The sequence below is a fragment of the Manis javanica genome, chromosome 11 (assembly GCF_040802235.1).
Source record: "Manis javanica isolate MJ-LG chromosome 11, MJ_LKY, whole genome shotgun sequence".
Lineage (NCBI taxonomy): Eukaryota > Metazoa > Chordata > Mammalia > Pholidota > Manidae > Manis > Manis javanica.
The window spans coordinates 37,097,360-37,116,561 of NC_133166.1; the positions used below are offsets into that span (position 1 = coordinate 37,097,360).

Here is a 19,202-nt window from a genome sequence, read left to right on the forward strand (position 1 = left end):
CATAACAACAGACTTGGAAATACACACGTCCCTGAACTGAACTGGCCTCCTGCCTTCTGTTTTAAGCATACATCACAAGTCAAAATGAATTAAATGTAAATCCAGTTTGCAATGGTCCGTCACTAATGCACCTCATTGGAACGAGCCGGCGGCCTGTGGTTTGGAAGGGGGCCCGTGGCATCCTTCCTGCTGTCTTGGATTGCAGTTCTGCTTGCCAAGCCAGCCCCACCCGGGAGTCCACAGCCCCTCCACAGGGGTGGAGTGAGGTAGGCGGCCACCCTGAGCAGCTACTGAAGCCCAGCCAAGGGCCCAAAACCACAGGCCTTCTTCCCCAGGCCGCCAAAGTCAATCAAGTGTCAAAGAACTGTCATCTGCAGGAACTTTTCATAGTTGAACACAAGCAGAATCAAGAGCTGCCACTGGGGATTTTCCAAAGAAATGGAAAAAAAAAACACCTAACAAAGGCCACTCATGAGAACATAGCCAGCAAGAAGCAGGAAGCATATCAGGCTAATATTTTAATCTGTACATCACATTTTTTTTTTGCAAACCATTACACTTTTATTTAAATTAACTTTTCCTTGCAAAATATTTTCATTTTTCCAACAAAATCTTATAAAGGCAAAAATAAAATCTTATTTTGGCAAGTGTCATGAAGTTGATACCGACAGCATATGGAGTTGGTTAAAAATAGATGGTGACTTCTAAATATATTCAAGATACTTTTTCTGACCAAAGTCAAAGACAAATTTTCATTTAAAGTGTGGCTCCACCCAATGGAGCTTTCTTTTCTTTCCTTCTAAACATCATTTTCTGTATGCAGAATATTATGAACTCATGACTTAAGGGCCACCAACACTGCACCTGGCTTGGCAGCTCCCTCATCATTTTAGGCTGGAAGTCAAGTCAGTATTGCCACTGTGGCCCTGCTGGCTGCTGGCCATCGGGCATGGTGGGGCACACTGCCTGCCCTCCTGCCACCAGACCCAAGTCCTAGGGAGGCTGACCTAGGTTCTCACAGGACAGGCAACGAAGGTCCCAGGATTCCCATCACAGTCTCATGTACAGTCAGGGGCTTTTAGGTAGATGCCACCCAGTATGAAGATTATTGCTTATGATACAATAAAAGGTGCTTCCTCTCTCTTTTTCTGTATTTCAAAGGGGTGTTTTGTTTGTTTTTTTAATTAAAGCCAACTGCCTTCCCCCTTCCCCCCACCAGATAAGAGCCCTTTGCTGAGAGAACCTCTTGGGTGGGTTGGGACCCAAAGCTCTTGAACACACCATTGCCCCTCAACCAAACCCAGGGGCCAAGGCACAGCTTGGGTTGCACCTGCCAGCCCAGCGGAGTTTCACTCTGCAGAGCTGGAATCCACTGAAAGCATGTCTCAAATCCAACCTTCACCTGAGTTTATCGGATGTTGGGCTGGCCTCTGCCTGCCCTGCCCTTCTCCCCCCACCCACACCTACCACCCACACGCAACCTGAATCTGTACATGCAACTCCAGAATCCTGCATCCTCACCTTTCCAGCCACTCAGCCCTTGAGGTGAACATTATAAAATATATTCTGATTCTAAAATACAGTGTATTTTACAGTGTGTATCAAAAGTGCCTCTGTCATTTGTAAAAAGAAGCCTGAACTAAAACAAGTGGGGTGCAGGGTTGTCAGGACCTAGCCCTGTGGTGAACACCCCACAGTGGGTGGGTTGCTTCCTCCTGCAGCGAGAACTCCTGCTTAGCTGGAAGGAGTGTCCTTAGGGGAAGGAAGATCAATCTTCTCAGAGGAAACTTCTTTCACTGCGCCCCTGGCTTCAGACTTCTTCTCTGCATGCTGGGTCACGGATCAGTCACTGCCTGGGCTGGCAAAAAGCACAGGAGACCATGAGAGACTGGCAGGCCTCCAGCCCACATCTGGGGAGCAGGCAGAGGGTATGTCTGCATACACATGTGACAAGAGATGGCAGGCTGATGAGGCAGAGACAGGCAGAGCAGAGAGCTGGGGCAATGCGGCCGCTGCTGGGGTCCCTTGGCTTCTAGGACTCATGGGTGCTCAGCCCCACCCCAATATTTCTAGGAATTTCCCAGATACATGCTGGACCCTAGATTGGGTCCCTGCTCTGTTGGAGCAAAAGCCTGAGCAAAGAGGACTCTGGGGTCCAGTTCTGGCCCTGCCCTTAATTCACTAAGTGACTTTGGATAACTCTCTCAGCCTCCATGTGCCTCGTGTTTTTAATCTAAAAACAGGGTGAGCATGCCCACCTCCTAACAGGAATGGTGTGGAGACAGGAGGAAATGAGGATATGCTCTGAAAAGAGCATTAAAGGCCTATCTCACAGCCCCGCGGGCACCAGAAGTGGGGAGGAACAGAGCCTGTCCCCTGCGTCTCTGTGGCCTGGCAGGGACACCACGCTCAGAGCTCCAGAAGAAAGCCACACACCCTACTGTGGCTCTGGCAGGTCCCTGTGGACTTCACAAAGGACCCGGCAGGAGCAGCTCCCTGTGGCTCCTCAGCCAGGGGGTCTGCACTGCACACCTCCGGAGAGCCTGGCCCAGGCAGCTGCTGTTTTCCTTCCTCGCTCAGGCTGGAGAGGCTCGCAGAGTGCCCAGGCTGGGGGGCACCTGCCGAAAACCTGTGCCCCGCACCCAACTCACAGACGCTCTCCATCCCTCACTTCACTCCCTTCTCCAAAAACAGAGAGCTCCTGGCAGGGGCCCAGATGCGTCCGTCCGTGGGTAGTGAGGGGTCCAGAACAAAGGCTCTGAACTTGCCCCAGGAGGCTCGAACCCAGACTTGGACACTTACAGCTGCAACTCCTTCTGAAAGTTCCCCAAGATTTCTAAGCTTCTTTCCTCATCTGTAAAATGGACGTGAATATCTTCACAGAGTTGTGTGGATCAGAGGAGACGCTTAGTACCGTGGCTGGCACACAGCAGGACGCCAGCATCAGCCATAGGTAGACACACTGGGCCAGACACGGGGCCTCCTGACTCCTGCTCCCTCCCCAGTCCCACACTGCCTCTCATCACTGATGCCTGGCTAGGGAGGACTTCGAAGAGGCGGTGCCAGAACATTCTGAATGGCTGAGGACCAATTTCAGATTGTCCAGATTGTCCTGGGCAGCCACCCCCTGAAGCTTCCCTTCCTTTCCCCCTGAAGTACTCAAGTGACAAAAAGGGAAGTGCTGTCCTTGCTCTGACACCAACTCCGAGTGACATGCGGTGAGCCCCCATCCCCTCACTGGGCCCCAGTGTCCTCATCTGTAAAACTGGACTTAATCCTCCAGTTCTTTGATTTCTTTGGCCAAAGTCCTGAGAGGCTGAGATCTAACTCTCTTCTTTCCGACCTCCCCAAGCCAAGCCCCCATCTGGCAGCCCAGCTCGCACCAGTCCTTGGGGCGCTGTAGGCCTGCGGAAGGAGAGCCGGTGAGGAGGGGCCCGAGATTTCAGGGAGGCAGGGGGCTTGGCTCACCCAGTTTCTGCTGTGTCAGAGCCACTGAAGATTGACCACCTAAAAAACATCAGTCCGCACTGCCTACCAGCCCAGGGGGGGCGGGTGTCTCCCCAGCGGCCGCTTTGCCAGTGGAAGGAAGCGTCAGCAATCACCCCAGCAGCAGAGGGAGGGGGGCATGCTCAGCACCAGGTGAGGGGCCACACCAGGCAGGGCTCTTACTTGGAAGGTGTTAGACAAAGGTGTAGTGGAGTCCGTTGCTTAAGGGGGGATAAGGTGGCACCGTCCTGGAGGACAGGGGGCCTTTAGGCGGGAGGGCCAGCTGCTGTGCTAGACGGGCACACAGGAATTAAGCGGTGTGTTAGGCCCCTCCTCTGCTCCTGCAGCCCCTGAGGCCCCACCTGGCAGGGCTGGGGTGGCATGGGCCCCGCTGCCCATCGCTGGTGGCCTGAGCTTGGGGAGGCACGACTCTGTAGCCTGGTGGGGGCCCGGTTGGGACTGCCACACAGCTACCAGACATGGCTCAGACGTGAAGTGAGGCAAGAGTGAGAAAAGGCTGCAGCAAAGGCAGCCACTCAGCGGGGGAGTGAGGGGGACCCTGCCGGGTGACCACAGGCTGTTAGTCTGGGCATGGTCTCAGCTGATGGCAAGAAAGCCGAGGACAACAGGTCCACACAGGCTGAGAAAGCACAGGTCAGAGAAGAGGCACTTTATGGTGGGAAGACCCCCCACAAAGCCCTCCACATGTAGAGAAGCTCAGGGTTGCTGAGGTGGCTGCAAGGAGCTCCCAGGATTAGTAGGAGGAGGGGTCTGGGTGAGCCATCTGTCTCCCTGGCCACTGAAGGCCACAGTGACCGGGTCTCGGCCCGTTCGCATGTCCTCAAGGCAATCAGGAGAGCAGGGATTCCAGGGACTCTGTGCAGTAGGACAGGGGACAGAGTACAGGCCTCCCTGTGTCTGCTGCTCCCATAGTTTCTCGACACGATGTTAAAGCTGTGCTCCCAGGACCAGACTCCCCACAGACAGTCACCTCAGGGCCCAGCAGGCTCCACCCTTGGTCACTTCTAGACCCTTCAGCTGGGACTGGAGGACTAGTGGGGGCCGGGACACCACTTCAGGCTCTACGACCACCCTTTTTCTAGAAGGCCTGGAGCACACCTGGCTGAGAGCAACGTCTAGACACACAGTGGCCTCTGCACCTGGGGAGAACAGCACTACTAAATGGACTGAGGGCAAACACGGGGAGCAAGGTGTGCGTGGAGGGGGCAGCCAGGACACCTGCTGGCTGAGAAAGCTTTTTTATATGTGCGCACACACACACACTTAAGCACCCACCCTCCCCACATCCTAACTGTTATCTTTCCCAGTGGCCAGCTAAGTCCCACTTCCTGAGTCCTGCGTTCTAGCACAGGCCTCTCTGGTAAGGTGGATGGTGGCTCTGATTTGGTGACCAAGCCATGGGTCCTGGGTCATCAGAGGGGCCTGCTTCCGCCTTGCCCCAGCAAGAAACCCAAGCACCAATGGCTTTCCTGGCCCCTTCCTCCTGAGGCCAGAAACCTTGGCCTTGGCCCCTTAGCTCAGGGGCCTCAAAAACCTGTTCTTAACCCAGTCTCAGAGCACACTGGAGAGCAGCAGCACTCCCAGATTTAAGAATGAGCCAGAGGCACCCTCTCCCAAACCTCCTTCCTCTGGCACTCCTGAGCGCCGGTTCCCCCACTGCCTGGCCTGCCGCACGTCACGTTCCAAGGCCTGGATGCTCACGGGACAGGCCTTCAACTACCAAGCCTGACTCCTGGGTTTCCGCTGATTCCCTGACCAGCCATGCTGGGCTCTGGGCCCAAGGAGCAGTGGGCAAGACCTGCCTTAGAGGCTGGCATCCACGGCCTCACCTGCCACCTGCTTGCTGCGCTGGGAGGCCTCGGAGGCCAGCGCGTAGGAGATGTCGATGATGCGCTCCTGCTCCTGCAGCTGCGAGTCCAGGTCGGCCACGCTGTTCCAGTCCTGGCCTGCTGGGGGCTGCAGGTTGCACATGCTGCGGGAGGGCCAGAGAGCAGGCTGTGGGCCTAACCACCCACAGGCATCCGCCTCAGGACGGCAGGGTCTCCCTGACTCACTCATTTGGAGGACATCAGATAAAAATGGTGCACTTTCTACCTAGACAAAGGTGTACATGCTTCTCCCTAAATACCCAGGGCACACAGGAATTAAGCAGTGTGTTAGGTCCTCATCTGCTCCTGCAGCCCCTGAGGCCCCACCTGGCAGGGCTAGGGTGGCATGGGCCCCGCTGCCCATCACTGATGAACACCCTGTGTTCCTTTTTTGGGGTATCACAGACCTCAAGAGTTCCAGCTCTAGGCTCCAGTTAAATCTAGATGTGAAGTGGCTAACCTGCTCTGAAAGGGAGGCCCTGAAATAGCAGGTTTGTGTTTCTGGAGCTACAGAGACTGAAGGGCAGGGAAGCCACTTCCTGGGGGTCCCATCCTGGCCTCCGGAGAAACGGACAGGGCCTCTGACACTTCAGGACAAGGCTGGGCTCCTGGCTCTGGTCTAGCGGTCTGTGTGAGGGAGCACAGGTCCTGACGCTGGGAGGCCTGTCCTCAGGGCTGATCGCCAGCTGTGTCCACATCACTGCCACGCTTGGCTCCACTTCCCACACTTGCCAAGGTCATGGCAGACAGATTTGGGGGCGCAAGCCCAGGACGGCCCTCTGTGAGTGGTTCAGCATTTCCCAGATGACCCAGGCGGGCTTCCTCACTGATCTGCTGGTGACATGCTAAGAGCCAGTCTGCCCCTTCCAATGAGTAGGGTTTACCTTAGTCGGAGGCTTGGCAAAACATACACCCTAACATGCCTGGCCCAGGGTTCGTTCAGTTGAGACCCCCCAGGGTCGGGCCCAGCAGGCCATCAGGACCTGGGCAGCTTAAGGGCTGACCTGGACCGGGCGAGAATGCTGCGGATCTTTTCAGCTTTGCGATACCGTGCCTGCAGCTCCTCAAGGCTGGGTGGTTCTTCAGGATCCAGCTCCACGTAACGCTCGGGTATGGAGACCTTCTCTGGTTTGGCCAGCTGAGGAGAGGACCAGGAGGTGGTGGCAGGGAGCCTCAGATGTCTGGGTCTGGGACCTGCTCCCCTGCAGCATCCCCCACCGTGAGGACGTGCAGAGCCCTCAGTGGTAAGCAGCTCACTAAGACCACCGCAGCAGTCCTCTGTGGAGTCAGGATCTCCACCTGGGTCTGACTCCAGAGCCCTGTGCTTTCTACCACCTCAGACAACCACCTACAGGCCGAAGGAAGAAAATGGGGAAGGCAAAAGAACTAGACCTGAGAACTAGGAGCGCTCAGGATAAAAATTACCGTTCCTAATGCCCACTCAGGGAGACCTGGCCCCTGCCGACCTCTCCAGCCATACTATGCGGCCTCTGCCTGGGATGCTGGTCCTCTTGCTCCCGGGACTCCTGCTCAGCCTCCCCACCTCACCTCCAGGAGCCTTCCCCGACCCTCTGCCACCACTCCTCCCTCATCTTCTGTCTCTCTCTCCTCTGTCTAGTGCAGGGACCTGGCACTTAGCAGCCCTTCCACAAATTCTCCTCGGCTGGGTGGCTGGTTGGGTGGATGAAAGGAAATGAAAGTGCTTTCTGTCCCTACAAAAAGCCGCTTGGATGTAGACGGGAGGAAGCCATGCTGTCTCTATCACTTTCAAGAAAAAATGACCCAACTCCTTCCCATCAGTCTTTCACATGAACCAGAGGCAATCTCAGCTTGGTGAAATCTCACAGGGGCTAACAAGGCTAAAAGGCAACTTTTGCACACCCTAGGAAATGTCTTCCTCCTTGTGCAATAGTACATTAAAATGAGGTTGGTTGAAGCTTCTAAAAATAAGCTGAATGCAATCCCAGGGCAAATCTGGACTTGAATTTAAACCCATGCACACCTTTTATTCTGGCAAAAGATGGCAAGAAATAAGCCCTTCTCTATTATTTCCAATGAGGGCAGATCGAGGGGAAGGAAATAGATTACATTGTAGCAAGAGGGATTTAGGTTAGAGATAAGGACTTCCCCCCAGGCTGGCAGGCCAATTAGGACACTGTAAAACGCACTTCCTTTGCCCAGGTAGGGTGTAGAAGCCTTGTTTGTATATCTGAGACAGCACAGACCTCTGGATATTTCAGAGGTGCCAAAGGGAAAAGGTATGAGGGCAGGGGACTGGCCACATTAACCCCTGGAGCTCCAGCTGACCCCAGAATTCAGCAACTCCACAGGAGCCGGTATGTCCACACCCGCTAATCTATCCTTCATGTAGTGGGAGCATTTCCTCTCATGCAGTTTCAGGGAAGGCCAGTCCTCGCCAATGTTTTTGGGGTATCTGTGGGCCACTGTACACTTCATTCAACAGTTGTCATTCACCAGATATTTTACAGAGCACCTACTATGTGCCAGGACTGTGTTAGGTGTACAAAGGTAAACCAAACAGCCATAGATGTTGCTCTACAGAGCTTACAAATGGTACAATATAGGGCCACAGGAGGCCACACGTGTCAGCCAACTCTGAGTCTGTCACCCTCTGATGCCCTTGGGTAAGAGAAATTGCTGATTGGAATAGAGCGATCAGGTTACTTGCTTTCCAGGGCCTGCCTGGTCATGATGCATTTGAGCCACCAGAGGGCGCCAAAGGAATTCATAACAGAACTATGCCCGCAGGTTTGCCTGTGATTTTCAAACTTGTCCCCCTCTCCCCACCACCAATCAAGTCTGATTGCCCAAGTCCGCCTGACTGGCCTGTTACAAGACCATCCCCTGATTTTCCAGGGAACATTTCCTAACAACCACTTCATCACGTGCCTACTATGTGCCAGCCCCTGTGCTCATGGCTTTCTGATCATCTGCTGGTCCTCTGGACATCATGCTGAGTCACTTAGTCCTCACCACAACCCACTTCACTGGTGAGGAAACCGAGGCCCGGGTAAGTCAAATGACTTGGCCCAAATGACAGAAAAAGAGATTTGAACCTGGGCTCCTTTTATTGTCTCAAGCTGCTATTCATCAAGTCTCCTGGGCTGCATGGAAGCTGAGCCTTGTCCCCACACAGGACGACACCCACCAGGCCACTGGGAGGGCTGGTCAGGCTGCGAGCCTGGCGGCCATGCCTCCTGGGCGCCCCTGCCCTCACCTCTCTGCTGATGTCCAAGTCATAGTCTTGTGGTTCCAGGTCCAGCTCAGTGACAGGCATGGCCTGCACTTTCAACCAGCCATTCTCCTCGTCCTTTCTTTCCCCTTGCATGGCCCGTTCCAGCAACTGCAGGTCAAAGTCCTGCTCACGCTTCCACTGGCAACAGAACAAGAGGGTTATGTAGTCATTTCCTCACTGCTAGAAGAGCCATGCCTGTCTCCTTTCGGATGAGTCTTGCAGACACTGGGGGCCTTGGGAAAATGGGCCTGTGACCCATTAGGGAAAGGCTGTGTGACCATGGACCACAACCTCATCTCTAAAACAAGGCAGCAGTTTGTGACACAGATGGTCCCTGCTACACGCTGTGGACTCTATGTAACGGAGAACAAGGCATCTGCCCCTTTTATATGGCCTGATTCCAACTGCTGATTTCTTTGATCTAGACCCCCAGAGGGTTCAAATGTGCACCTCCAAGGTACAGTTCTAAGACCCATGACTTCAGACTTATAATGGTCCCCCAGGATAGAGGAGGCTCCCGGGTCCAAGAGGGTGACCCTAAAACAACCTGGGACACAGCTCCAGGGAAGGGATTTGCCCCTTCTGCTGTCCCAGAGCTTACAGGTTTTCTGTTTCAGGAGCTGTACATCCCAGTTCAGAAATAATGGGAAAGAAAAAAGCCCTCTGAGGCTTTGATAAGTGGACTAGCCAAGAGCCTGCCTAGTGGGCACTCCCAACAGAACGCACTTAGGGGTAGGAAATATTGTACCATGGAGGGGCTGGGAAGGTCCAAGCAGGAGCAGCTTGGGGCCAGTGAGACATGAACTGTTGTATACCATGACATCTATTTGGGGAAGATGTTTTAAGTTCAGAAAAAAACCCACAAAGCCATGTAAAATTGAAATGCTCTATCAAATGCAACATTTCCAAGGCTGTACCTTAGTACCAACTTTGTAACAAGCGTCCCTTCAGAGGGAAAATATAACCTGGCCATATGAGATCCAAGCACAACTGTGCCACTCGGTGGTGGTCTTCCTCATCACCTGCGGCCTGTGTCCTCACAGACCTTTGATGCTGAGCAGGTTGATGCAAGTAGGGACCAGGCTCAGAGCCACTCTTCTCCTGGGCAGAAGCTAGTGGATGCTTCCCCACCCCGGTCACCAACTTCCTCTCACCCCATCCACCTCTCGGAGCCCCAAGAGGTCATGACTGCCACTGATGCTCTCTCAAGTGCCCCAAAGCCCCAAGACCATAGCCATATCAGCACATTTCACCCATTCATGCACAAGCTCTCCAGACTGACTCCAAACCAATGTAATCGTTCTTAGTTGATGGTTTCCAATTATAATATGGAAGGCTCGGGCAGCTGAAGTTTCAGGGATGAAGAATTTAACGATTCACAAAGAAAACGTACATTTTTCTTACACGCTCACAAATGCCCCAAAAAGAGACAAGTCCTCATTTAAACCCAGCCTGATTGTTTCCACAAACAAACAAAGAAAACCCCAGTAGACGCTCCGAGGCTGCCTGGGGAAGAACCACGCCAATCCACCATCATTAAGCAACACGTTTATTGGCGCTGCTGCAGAGACTTACAGGAGCCTTTTTTTAAAAGAAAAATTACAAGGTATTCAAGTTATGATGTTTAGGTAACCTTTCTACATTTGAGACATCAGGTTGGAAAAGATCAATGTTACCCAGCATGACATTTGCATATAAAGTATAAAAAGATCCTGGCTTTGCAGCTTCTCAGAATATGAGTGTCCTGGGTCTCAGCCCTGTGGTGTCTAGGCTAAGAGCTGCAGGGAGGCCCTCTAAATGCAGAACACAAGATACAGTATCTCTGCTATCTGTTCAGGTCACTTAAATACTACAAACACAAAATGTTTTCCATAAGAAGCTGTGATGGAACTGAAGGAATTAAAACCAAACCACCTTAGACCTGGTAGAATTTACTGAAATATGCAGTCTTTGAAGTCTGTGTTTACTGTCCAGGTGTGAGGCATGGACCTTATAAATTCATAATGCCCAGACCTCTGCCAATGACCCTGACCCTCAGGCAGCAGTTGGCTCAGCCTTGTGGGGTGGCCTTGGGATAAGTGAATTATGAGTCAGTAGGCCTGCACAGGGGGGCAGCAGACAAGTGAGTCACACAAAGGAGTGCTCGCTAGGCTATGGAAACAAGAGCTGCTAATACAAGCCTGGTAACAAAGAGCACAGGCTAGTTAGAGAATGTTCAATGCAAATTAGAAGCTTCTGTAAACACAATCAGGCAGGATTAGAGAGGCAATGAGCGGTAATACTAAAAGCAAAAGAGCTTGTGCAATGAATTAGGGAAAGAACAGTCAGGCTAGAGGTCTAGGGAAACGTTTAATTTCAAACAACAGGGTAAAGTCAAATGGAATGTTTCCAAAAGGGACCTAAGGCGACTGTGGGCAGGGTGCAGGGCCTGGAAGCACCACAAGGGGGCAGCAGAGCTTCCCTGGCTCTCCTGGGCACCCTGCAGCTTGTCAGCACCACTAGCTGTGAAGACCAGCCCTCAGGACTGTGGGGGCAGGACCCTGTGCTCCGTTGCCCCCAGGGCATCCACTCAGAGGCTTGGGAGGCTGGTTGGCCTGCATTCATCCCCGCCAAATTAGGTCGCCATCTTACTCCTCCACTCCTTGAGCCTGCATCCCAAGTCCTAGATTCACCTGAGACCCTCCAAATGCCTACAAAGGTCTGTCTCAAGCTCGGCTCACAGACGGAGCTTTGGACGCTTTCCCTGGCTCCTAGGCTCCTGCCAGGACACCCTCACTCCTGCTCTGATACTGGGTCTCCTCTGACCGAGTCACGTGCAACCTGGCTTATAGACAGGCAGACCGTGGGGCGTTCTCTGAACCATGGAGGTCAAGAGGCCACCCTCTCAGGGGTGTGAGGTGCTGCGCTTGGGGAGTCGGGGAAGTCCTGCTCTCTGCCCCAGCCCCGCCTGCCTGGACCCTCCTAACATACTGAGCTGAGATCTCCAGGCAGCAGTTGGGTGAGGTAGCGGGGCGAGGGCGCCCCCGTCCTCTCTCCTTGGCTCAGCGTCCTCTTGCGCTCGCGGACCAGCGCCTTCTGGTGGCGCTTCATGCGCTCCAGCTGCTCCTCGGCACTCATCTTGCCCTGCTGGTGGTCCCCCGAGTACAGGCGCTCCAAGGCACTCTTGGGTCTCTGGGGGGCAGGACAGACAGAACAGCAGGGCTGGAGCCACAGGGGGGCCATCCTGCTGGTTGCATTCCTGTTCTTTGTCTCTCTCTCTCTCTCTCTCTCTCTCTCACACACACACACACACACACACACTCTCTCTCTCTCTCTCTCTCTCTCTCTCTCTCGCTGGGCTCCTCTTGGCCATGGAGAACTACTTCCTCTAAGCACAGCCATGGACATGATGCCCTGGCCCTCAGGGGTTCCCTGGGCAGCACCCCATTCTGTAGACACATTGTGGCCCAGGCCTGTTCAGTCACACACACATGCTGCATGTAATAGAGCCAGAACTCAGGATGCAGTCTTCCTGGGCACCCTCCTGTGAGCCTAACAGGCTGGAGAGAAAACTGGGTGTGGGTGGTCCTCAGGAAATGGAGAGAGCAGTGCCATGCCCTTCTTGGTGGGCAGTGGGGAAGGCATCCCTGAGCACATGGTGACAGGGCCCCTGAGCTCAGGAGGGGCAGCAGTCATCTCAGAGGCCATCACCAGGGCTCGCAGGATCACCAGTCACCGTCCCCTCAAGCCTGTCCCTCTGTGAGGGCGAGAGCAGTGAGCCCTCTGAGAACATCTCAAGGCCACTCACGGGGAGGGTCACCTTGCTGCTGTCGGCACTCAGACCCCTCCGGAGGGTGACGTAGGGAGCAATGGTGGACGACTGTTGGAGCCTTGATGTGGATCCCGAGAGCCCTTAGTGAGGAAAGAGAAATTCAAGTGTTTTTGTGGTGGAGTGGACAGGCCACCAGCCCCCCTGTCCCCCGAGTCATCTCCCACTCCATGAGGGGACCATGGGGGCCCAGCCAACACCCACTCTTCTTTCTCCCCAAGGCTCCAAAGTAGAAGAGGGGGTCAGCTGGGGTATCTCCCTAATGGGGGACAGTGTTCCTGCAGGTCTGTGGACGGCTTTAATCTTCCCTCACATGCACACCTGGGCTGCTTGGCAGGTGGAAAGGATGGAGGGAAAGGATCGCCCTTCATCCCTTCTTCCGAATAAACTGCTATGCATCCTGCATAATGCAACTTGGATGCCCTGCCTGTGAGAAGCCTTCTCAAATGCCCCAGGCAGAGTCAGTTATCCCCTAGGTTCTTCAGTATGTTCACTGGCTACAGCACTGCCCACATACCTGTCCAACTAGCACGCAAAGCCTGGTTGACCAACTGACTGAATGAGTGAATTAAGTAAACGAAGGAAAGAAGGCACCAACCATTTATTGGGCACTAACTACATAATAGGCAGGCACTCTACTAGGTGTTTTGTAAGAAACTGCAATGAGACTGAAGGAATTAAAACCGAACCACCTTAGATTTGGTAGTATTTATTCCCACTGACTCTATGAAGTGTTACCTGACCATTGTAGAGGCATGTAATCTAAGACTCAGAGGTGTGCAATCTATGACTCAGAGAGGTTGAGAAACTTGTCCAAGGTCACAGGGCAGGAGCATGGTTGGCCACGGGCTTCCCATGTCTGGGTCCTATAGCTTAGAGGATTCATCTCACTTGGGCTGGTGGGTGCTTCCTATCAGGGGCAGTCTGGGAAAGTTGGAGATGGGCACCACCCTCACTGAGGACACCATTAGAATTAGCAAATGTCCTGCAATGCCCAGAGAAACCTGAGCCACAAAGAACTCTCCTCCCCCTAATACTGCACTGATAAGCACCTCTAGGCCCTAATGAAAGGAGAGATAAGGGTCCCCAGGCACAGTGCCAAGGGTCACTATGGCTCCAGCTCAGCAAAATCCAGAGCCTACGCCCTTCAGGACCAGGTCAGGCCACTGCCAGCCTGCACAGAACGTAACCCCGCCGGTTCTGGAAGCACAGCTGTGTGTCTTCTTGATCCACTCCTGGCCAGTGGGGGAAAGCAACTGACTTCCCACCTTGGGGAGAAGACACGAGGGTCAGGTGAGGAACAGGTTAGACAGCGGGGTCAGCCTGTTCAGGGGTTCCAGGAGGCCCAGATGCAGGAAGAGTGGGAGGCCTCTGTTCAGGGGGATTTCTGGGGCAAAGGGCCTGCTGTGGGAAGATGGGATATGGCTGAACCAAAGGGCCTAAGTTTGTTCCCATCCCCAACTCAGTGGGACAGGGGAGGATGGTGAGAAGGTGGCCTGACTGAGAAGAACAGTGTGTTTAAAGAAAGGACTTAGAGTGACAAAGAACAAGAAAAGCCCTCTGGAAGGCCTGGAGCAGCTGAACGGATGGCAGTCAGCCAGCATTCCCTCAAGGGGGCAGAGGCTCTGGGGCCTGGACTGGGAGGTGTGTTCTGGCCCCGTCACTCATCAGCTAACTGGGAACTTACTTATTTTCTGAGTTTTAGTTTTCTTCGCTCTAAATGGGGATGATAGTACTTCCTTCAGAGGATTATTATGAGTATTAACTAAATGAATATAAAGTGCTTAACACAGTGCTGGGCTTCACAACAATTGCTATTATCATAGTTCCTGGGGACAGACTTAAAGAGGAAGAGAATCACGGTGTGGCCAGAGGAAGGAAGGACAGGCCCTCTCTGCAGCTCAGGGTCCCCGACAGCAGCTGCCCACCCCAGCTCAAAGCTGCAGCAGAAGAGTGTGAGGTAACGGGGTGGGAAGAGGTGGTGTGGCAGTGGTGGGGGTCCCCAGAAAGCCTCCCTGGAGAGTCTTGTCTTACCTCTGCCTGGCAGCGTCTGGTACCTGCTCTCAGGGCCCACGAGTCCCAGGGAGGGCTGGGCCATGTCTGCACTGAAGGTCACCAGCTCAGGCTCACTGACATAGGACCGGAGCTCCCCCTGCGGACAGAGTGCGAGGCTGTCCTACCTGCCCAGCATCATGCCACCTTCCCTCTCCCTGCACACAGAGGGGCAACCCCAGGGGGCCTCCCTGCTCACCCTCGAGTCCCCATTCACACACTGCCCCTGCTCCCGATCTCGCTTCCTTTCGTCCGACTGCCGCTTGAGGCCCCTCACCGACGTGTGCCGAATGACAGTGGCCTCTCTCGGCAGAGGGGGCACAGCCGGGGGCTGGTCCTCTGGGCTGTAGAGGTCAGGGAGTGGGGGCCTGGGAGGTGCCTCATCTTCCTGTTCAGAGAAAGAACCAGACCCAGTGCCAGTGAGAAGGAGCTGAGAGGAGGGTGCTGAGTGGCACCACTGGGGCCACAGGCCACCTCAGGCCTGCAGGGCACACCCACGGCAGCCCAAAGATGCCAACATTTCCCCTGGTTGACCTGTTAATGGGGAATGCCTCTGCTCTAACCCTATTCTTCCCTTTGACTCACTTGTTTCACCTGTACAAAATCCAGACCTCAGGTCTCCTGGGTCCACTCTTACTCCATTTGTTTGGAGTGGACCACAGGGGAGGCAGGCTGGCCTCGTACGTCTCTGACAGCATCCCCTCCACCACCACCACTGCCCGGAAAACCAGCGTCCACCCTGCTCCTCAGCACTCAGACTGAACCGGCTCCCTGTCCCTGCAGCACCTTTGCATCCCTGGGCTGGCAGCCTGGAATCTGAGGAAGGACACTGTTCCCTCCTGCCTTTGCTATCAGAAATGTTCACGGTCACAAAATCCTTCTTCCCGACTGAACAGGCATCCCGGATGTGTGGCTCACCACCTTCCCCAAAGTCTATTCCCTGGGCCCCGATGAAGGTGACCACTTTCCAGCATACCTCCTGTCCACAGTGCTCTGTGAGGGCTCTGGCTTCTCTGCAGACCAACAGCCTGGCCCCCAGCTGCCATGAACACCCACCCACTGAGGGGACAAATGGCCTCCGAGACTCCCTCCTCTTCAATTCCCCTTTTCTTAGTCTAATTTTGCTTTGTTTTTCAGAACTGTGCAGTAATCAGGAAAGGGTGCCGCACATATGCTTTGCAATTGTTTCTCAGCATCCTTCTAAAGAGACACATTTCATTACTACATGAAAGCTAAGCCGTCTCCTCAAGACACCCGTAGGCTCTCTGAGCACCAGTGGTTTCCAACCCTGACAAGACCTCGGAGTCACCAGGTAAGGTAAACACAAAACACTGATTGCCTTTGATCGAAGGGAATAGAATGTCTGGAGACAGAGGGTGAGAAGGAGACATGTTGTCATATGCTTTTTTATATTTGTACCCTTTGAGATTATTATCTAATAGAAAAATTAACAATATTAAATTAAGAAAAAATAAGCCACATAAAAATGAAAGAACTAGAGTTACAAAACAATGGGGACAATCTCACAAACAAAACTGAAGATACAAGATAAAAAAGAATGAATTCGGTATCATGTACAGGCAAAGCTGAAGTGTTTAGAGATGCAGACATATGTAGCAAAACTTAAGAACAAAAAAACAAAAAGGGAAGGGAATTATCCAAGAAGGTAAAGAGAGTGGTTACCTTTCAGAGAAAGGGACACGGGCCTGAGGACTTCTGGCTGCTGGCAAAGTTTTATTTCTTGATTTGGGTGTTTGTGTAGCATGGATGGTCTCTTTACTGTTATTTGTTAAATTACATATTCATGTTTTATTGCAGAATGAGTATCATTGTTTCACATGAGTATCATAGGCAAATGACGATTTAAAAAATGGTAAAGCTGGTTACCGCACATACACTACCAGAAGGAGAGGAGAGAAGCCCCGCAGTGAGGCTGCTGCTCAACCAAGTAGAAAAGCTCTGCCCCGGAGCCACAGAGGGCCAGGCTGTGAAGGAGGACTGCTGCGACCATCTCTTCCCAGCTGCTTGTTCTCCCCAAGGGAAACTGAGGATGCCGAGGACCCAGTGGGAGAACAAGGGCTGGAATCCAGGTGGGTCCAGCTTCCAGGCTCTTTTTCCCTCTGTTCCTTGTCCTGGCTGGCAGGCTTCATGTCAGCAGCCATCTGCCCCGGCCATTCCTGCTGTTTGTCATGCTATTTTCTACCTCCTGTCTTATGGTGGGTGCTCCATGCCTCTTAGATCTGAGACTGGGAGGGAGATCTCAAGAGGAAGAACTTCACAATGACTCTGGGTCCTGGCACCTGTTTGCCAGCTCAGAGCCCCGGGCTGTGGCTGGAAGCAGGTGGAGAGGGAGGACCAGAGGATGGGAACCCATGTGTGTCGGCCAGAGGTCAGAGGTGCACTGGCCTTGTCAAGAGGTCCTAGACACACCTCACCCAGAAGCAGCTCCTCTAAGCCTGTGCTGGAAAAAACCTGGAGGTCCCCATCCCAAGTCCCCTGTGTTATGGCCCCCCTTTCACCTAGACCAGATCCCTCCTGCTGTCCAGCCAAGGCTGGTCTGGTCCTAGAGACATAAGCTGTCACAGCACTTGACCACATTTTCTGTTTTCTTAAAGTCTCCTGTGCTCCCAGATTCTGCCAAGCGCTTGGCCCCTTTTTATGCCAGGCAAACCAAGGTTGGCCATAGACCTGACCTGAGGACCTGGGCTTAATGTCCAGTTACACAGCAGCTGGGACAAAGAATGGTCAGATGTGGACTGGATCCATGAGGTTATTGTGAAGATCAAATGTGTCCTACAGCCCAGCAGAACAGCTGCAGGTCAAAGTAAGGATACTGCTCTGCTGAGATGAGTCCATCACCCGCAGGCCTGTGTAACAGCAGATCTGCCTGGAGCCCTGCACAGGGCAGCCACACACCTTTCTGTGCAAAGCCAGTCAGTCCACCCTACTCAGCACAGCACCTCCTCCTGCTGGGCCTGTTTCTCGAATGCAAAATGGAAGGGTTGAATAGATCCTCTCTAAGGGCCCTCCCTCCCAGTTCTAAGGGTCTAAGACACAAGGGTAGGGCCCTACTGCTCCTTAACTGCTCATGGCTCAGAACTCTGCCTGGCTCTGTCTTCCCAAGTTTCCCCAAAAGCTTCTTCTCTCCCAAGAGAAGCTGACCTAAGGACAGAGAGGGACCAGCATCTGCCTGGGAGGCAATGACAATGCTCAGCTTCTGGTCATCAGTACTTACAGCCTTGGGCTTCGTCTTGGTTGGTGACTGAAGGGGGGATGTCACTTTCCTCAGCTGGGGCGGGTGAGGTCGGTACGGTACGTAGGTTTGCAGCTGGGGGAAGAGTCGAACCTCCAGAGGGGTCCGCACAGGGCTGGTGGGAGGGCTGGGCTGCAGCGGCTGCTTGCTCTCAGACATCGAGAGTGAAGGCACAGGTGGGCGAGGAAACAAAGGCACCGTTTTTCTCTCTGAGGGGCGTGGAGGGAAACAAAGGATGGGATGGACCAGAACTCACTTCCTTCGCGGGCAAGACGAGTGACCTAGGCCATGGAGACCCGACCCCTTCCTGCAAGGGCCGCTCTAGTGCCTGGAGGCTGGCCTCCAACATCCCGCACCGCTGTGCATGGCCCACTCACCTGGGTTTTTGACCGATTCCACCAGGACCCTGAAGTTCTCTTTATTTGCACTCAGGCCTGCAACAACATCTTCAATCCTCCAGAGATCCTTCTGTATCTGCGACTTCTCCTGAGGACGACAGGTGGTGGTTCATTTCTCTCTTTAGCTCCTCACTAGAAGTTTCTTCTTAGGACTCACACTGTCATTTCAGAGAGGGCCCCTCACCCTGGGGGGCAGCATCCCCCTTGGAAACGCTGCCAGGGCTACAGCTAAGCCTGCTTCACAGCTTCAGAGGGAAGCGCAGACATGGAAGATGCCCAGGGTCCAGGGGGGACATCTCAGCGGGGGGTTCACCTGTCCGCCTGGCCTTGATTGCGGGGATGATTGTTCAACTCTGAATATTCTAAAAACCACTGAACTGTATACTTTAAAATGGTGTTTATATGACAAAGCTGTTATTTTTTTAAAAAGCACAAGGGGAAAAGAGCTAGGCTTCAAGACCATACACACACCCTGACAAGTTACAACTGACATCAGTTGGGGAGAGGCCCTAGAAAGAGGTGGGCAGGGCCTTTTGTGATTAAGGGGCATCTTTCAATAGACTTGTTCAAGCAACATGTATAGTAGTATTTAATTTATAGTGGGGGAAGAGAGCTTTGATCCAACTCCAGGACTTAAAAAGGCTTTACATTCCCACTCTCAAGGCACCTGGCCACCCTCAGTTGGCAGAGTTCCCACGTGTGCAATCCTCACAGTCCTGCCTGCTTCTCCACTAGACTCTGTGCCCCTTGAGACATCCTACGGGGCCGGGTACTCAGCAGCTTCTCAGAACATGTAAATTGAATGATTAAAGAGCCAATCATGTGAAATTCCCCGATCAAATGGTTTCCAACAGCCAATGACAACGTATGTCTGGAGCCTCGCTCCTAAGGGGGCTTCACTGTCTCATACTCTCTCCACCTTTCCAGCAGCAGCGCACATCCTCAGGGCTGACAGGCAAGTAACAGGCTTGGCATTGAGCTCCACACTAAGGTGGGAGTGTCCTTAAACAGATGTGTCACTGAGCCCAGTGTGTGTGTATATGCTAACAGGATTATCTCT

At 53.4% G+C, this 19,202-nt stretch overlaps 1 protein-coding gene across 17 annotated transcripts in view; it reads right to left on the reverse strand.

Annotated features, from left to right (window-relative positions):
* Positions 1 to 505: 505 nt before the first annotated feature.
* Positions 506 to 19,202, reverse strand: part of PLEKHA7 (pleckstrin homology domain containing A7) — a 199,901-nt gene continuing 181,204 nt past the window's right edge. For 10 of the 17 annotated variants that reach the window (XM_073216265.1, XM_073216275.1, XM_037026918.2 and 7 more), the window contains 11 exons: positions 18,122 to 18,230; positions 17,727 to 17,953; positions 14,691 to 14,879; positions 14,474 to 14,591; positions 12,419 to 12,522; positions 11,602 to 11,802; positions 8,614 to 8,769; positions 6,380 to 6,513; positions 5,337 to 5,479; positions 3,670 to 3,777; positions 506 to 1,858 (listed from right to left, as the gene is read on the reverse strand). In XM_073216265.1, the coding sequence (XP_073072366.1) occupies positions 3,680 to 3,777; positions 5,337 to 5,479; positions 6,380 to 6,513; positions 8,614 to 8,769; positions 11,602 to 11,802; positions 12,419 to 12,522; positions 14,474 to 14,591; positions 14,691 to 14,879; positions 17,727 to 17,953; positions 18,122 to 18,230 (1,479 nt within the window). In that variant the 3' untranslated portion in view covers positions 506 to 1,858; positions 3,670 to 3,679. The other 7 variants (XM_037026922.2, XM_073216264.1, XM_073216263.1 and 4 more) reach the window with 6 other exon arrangements.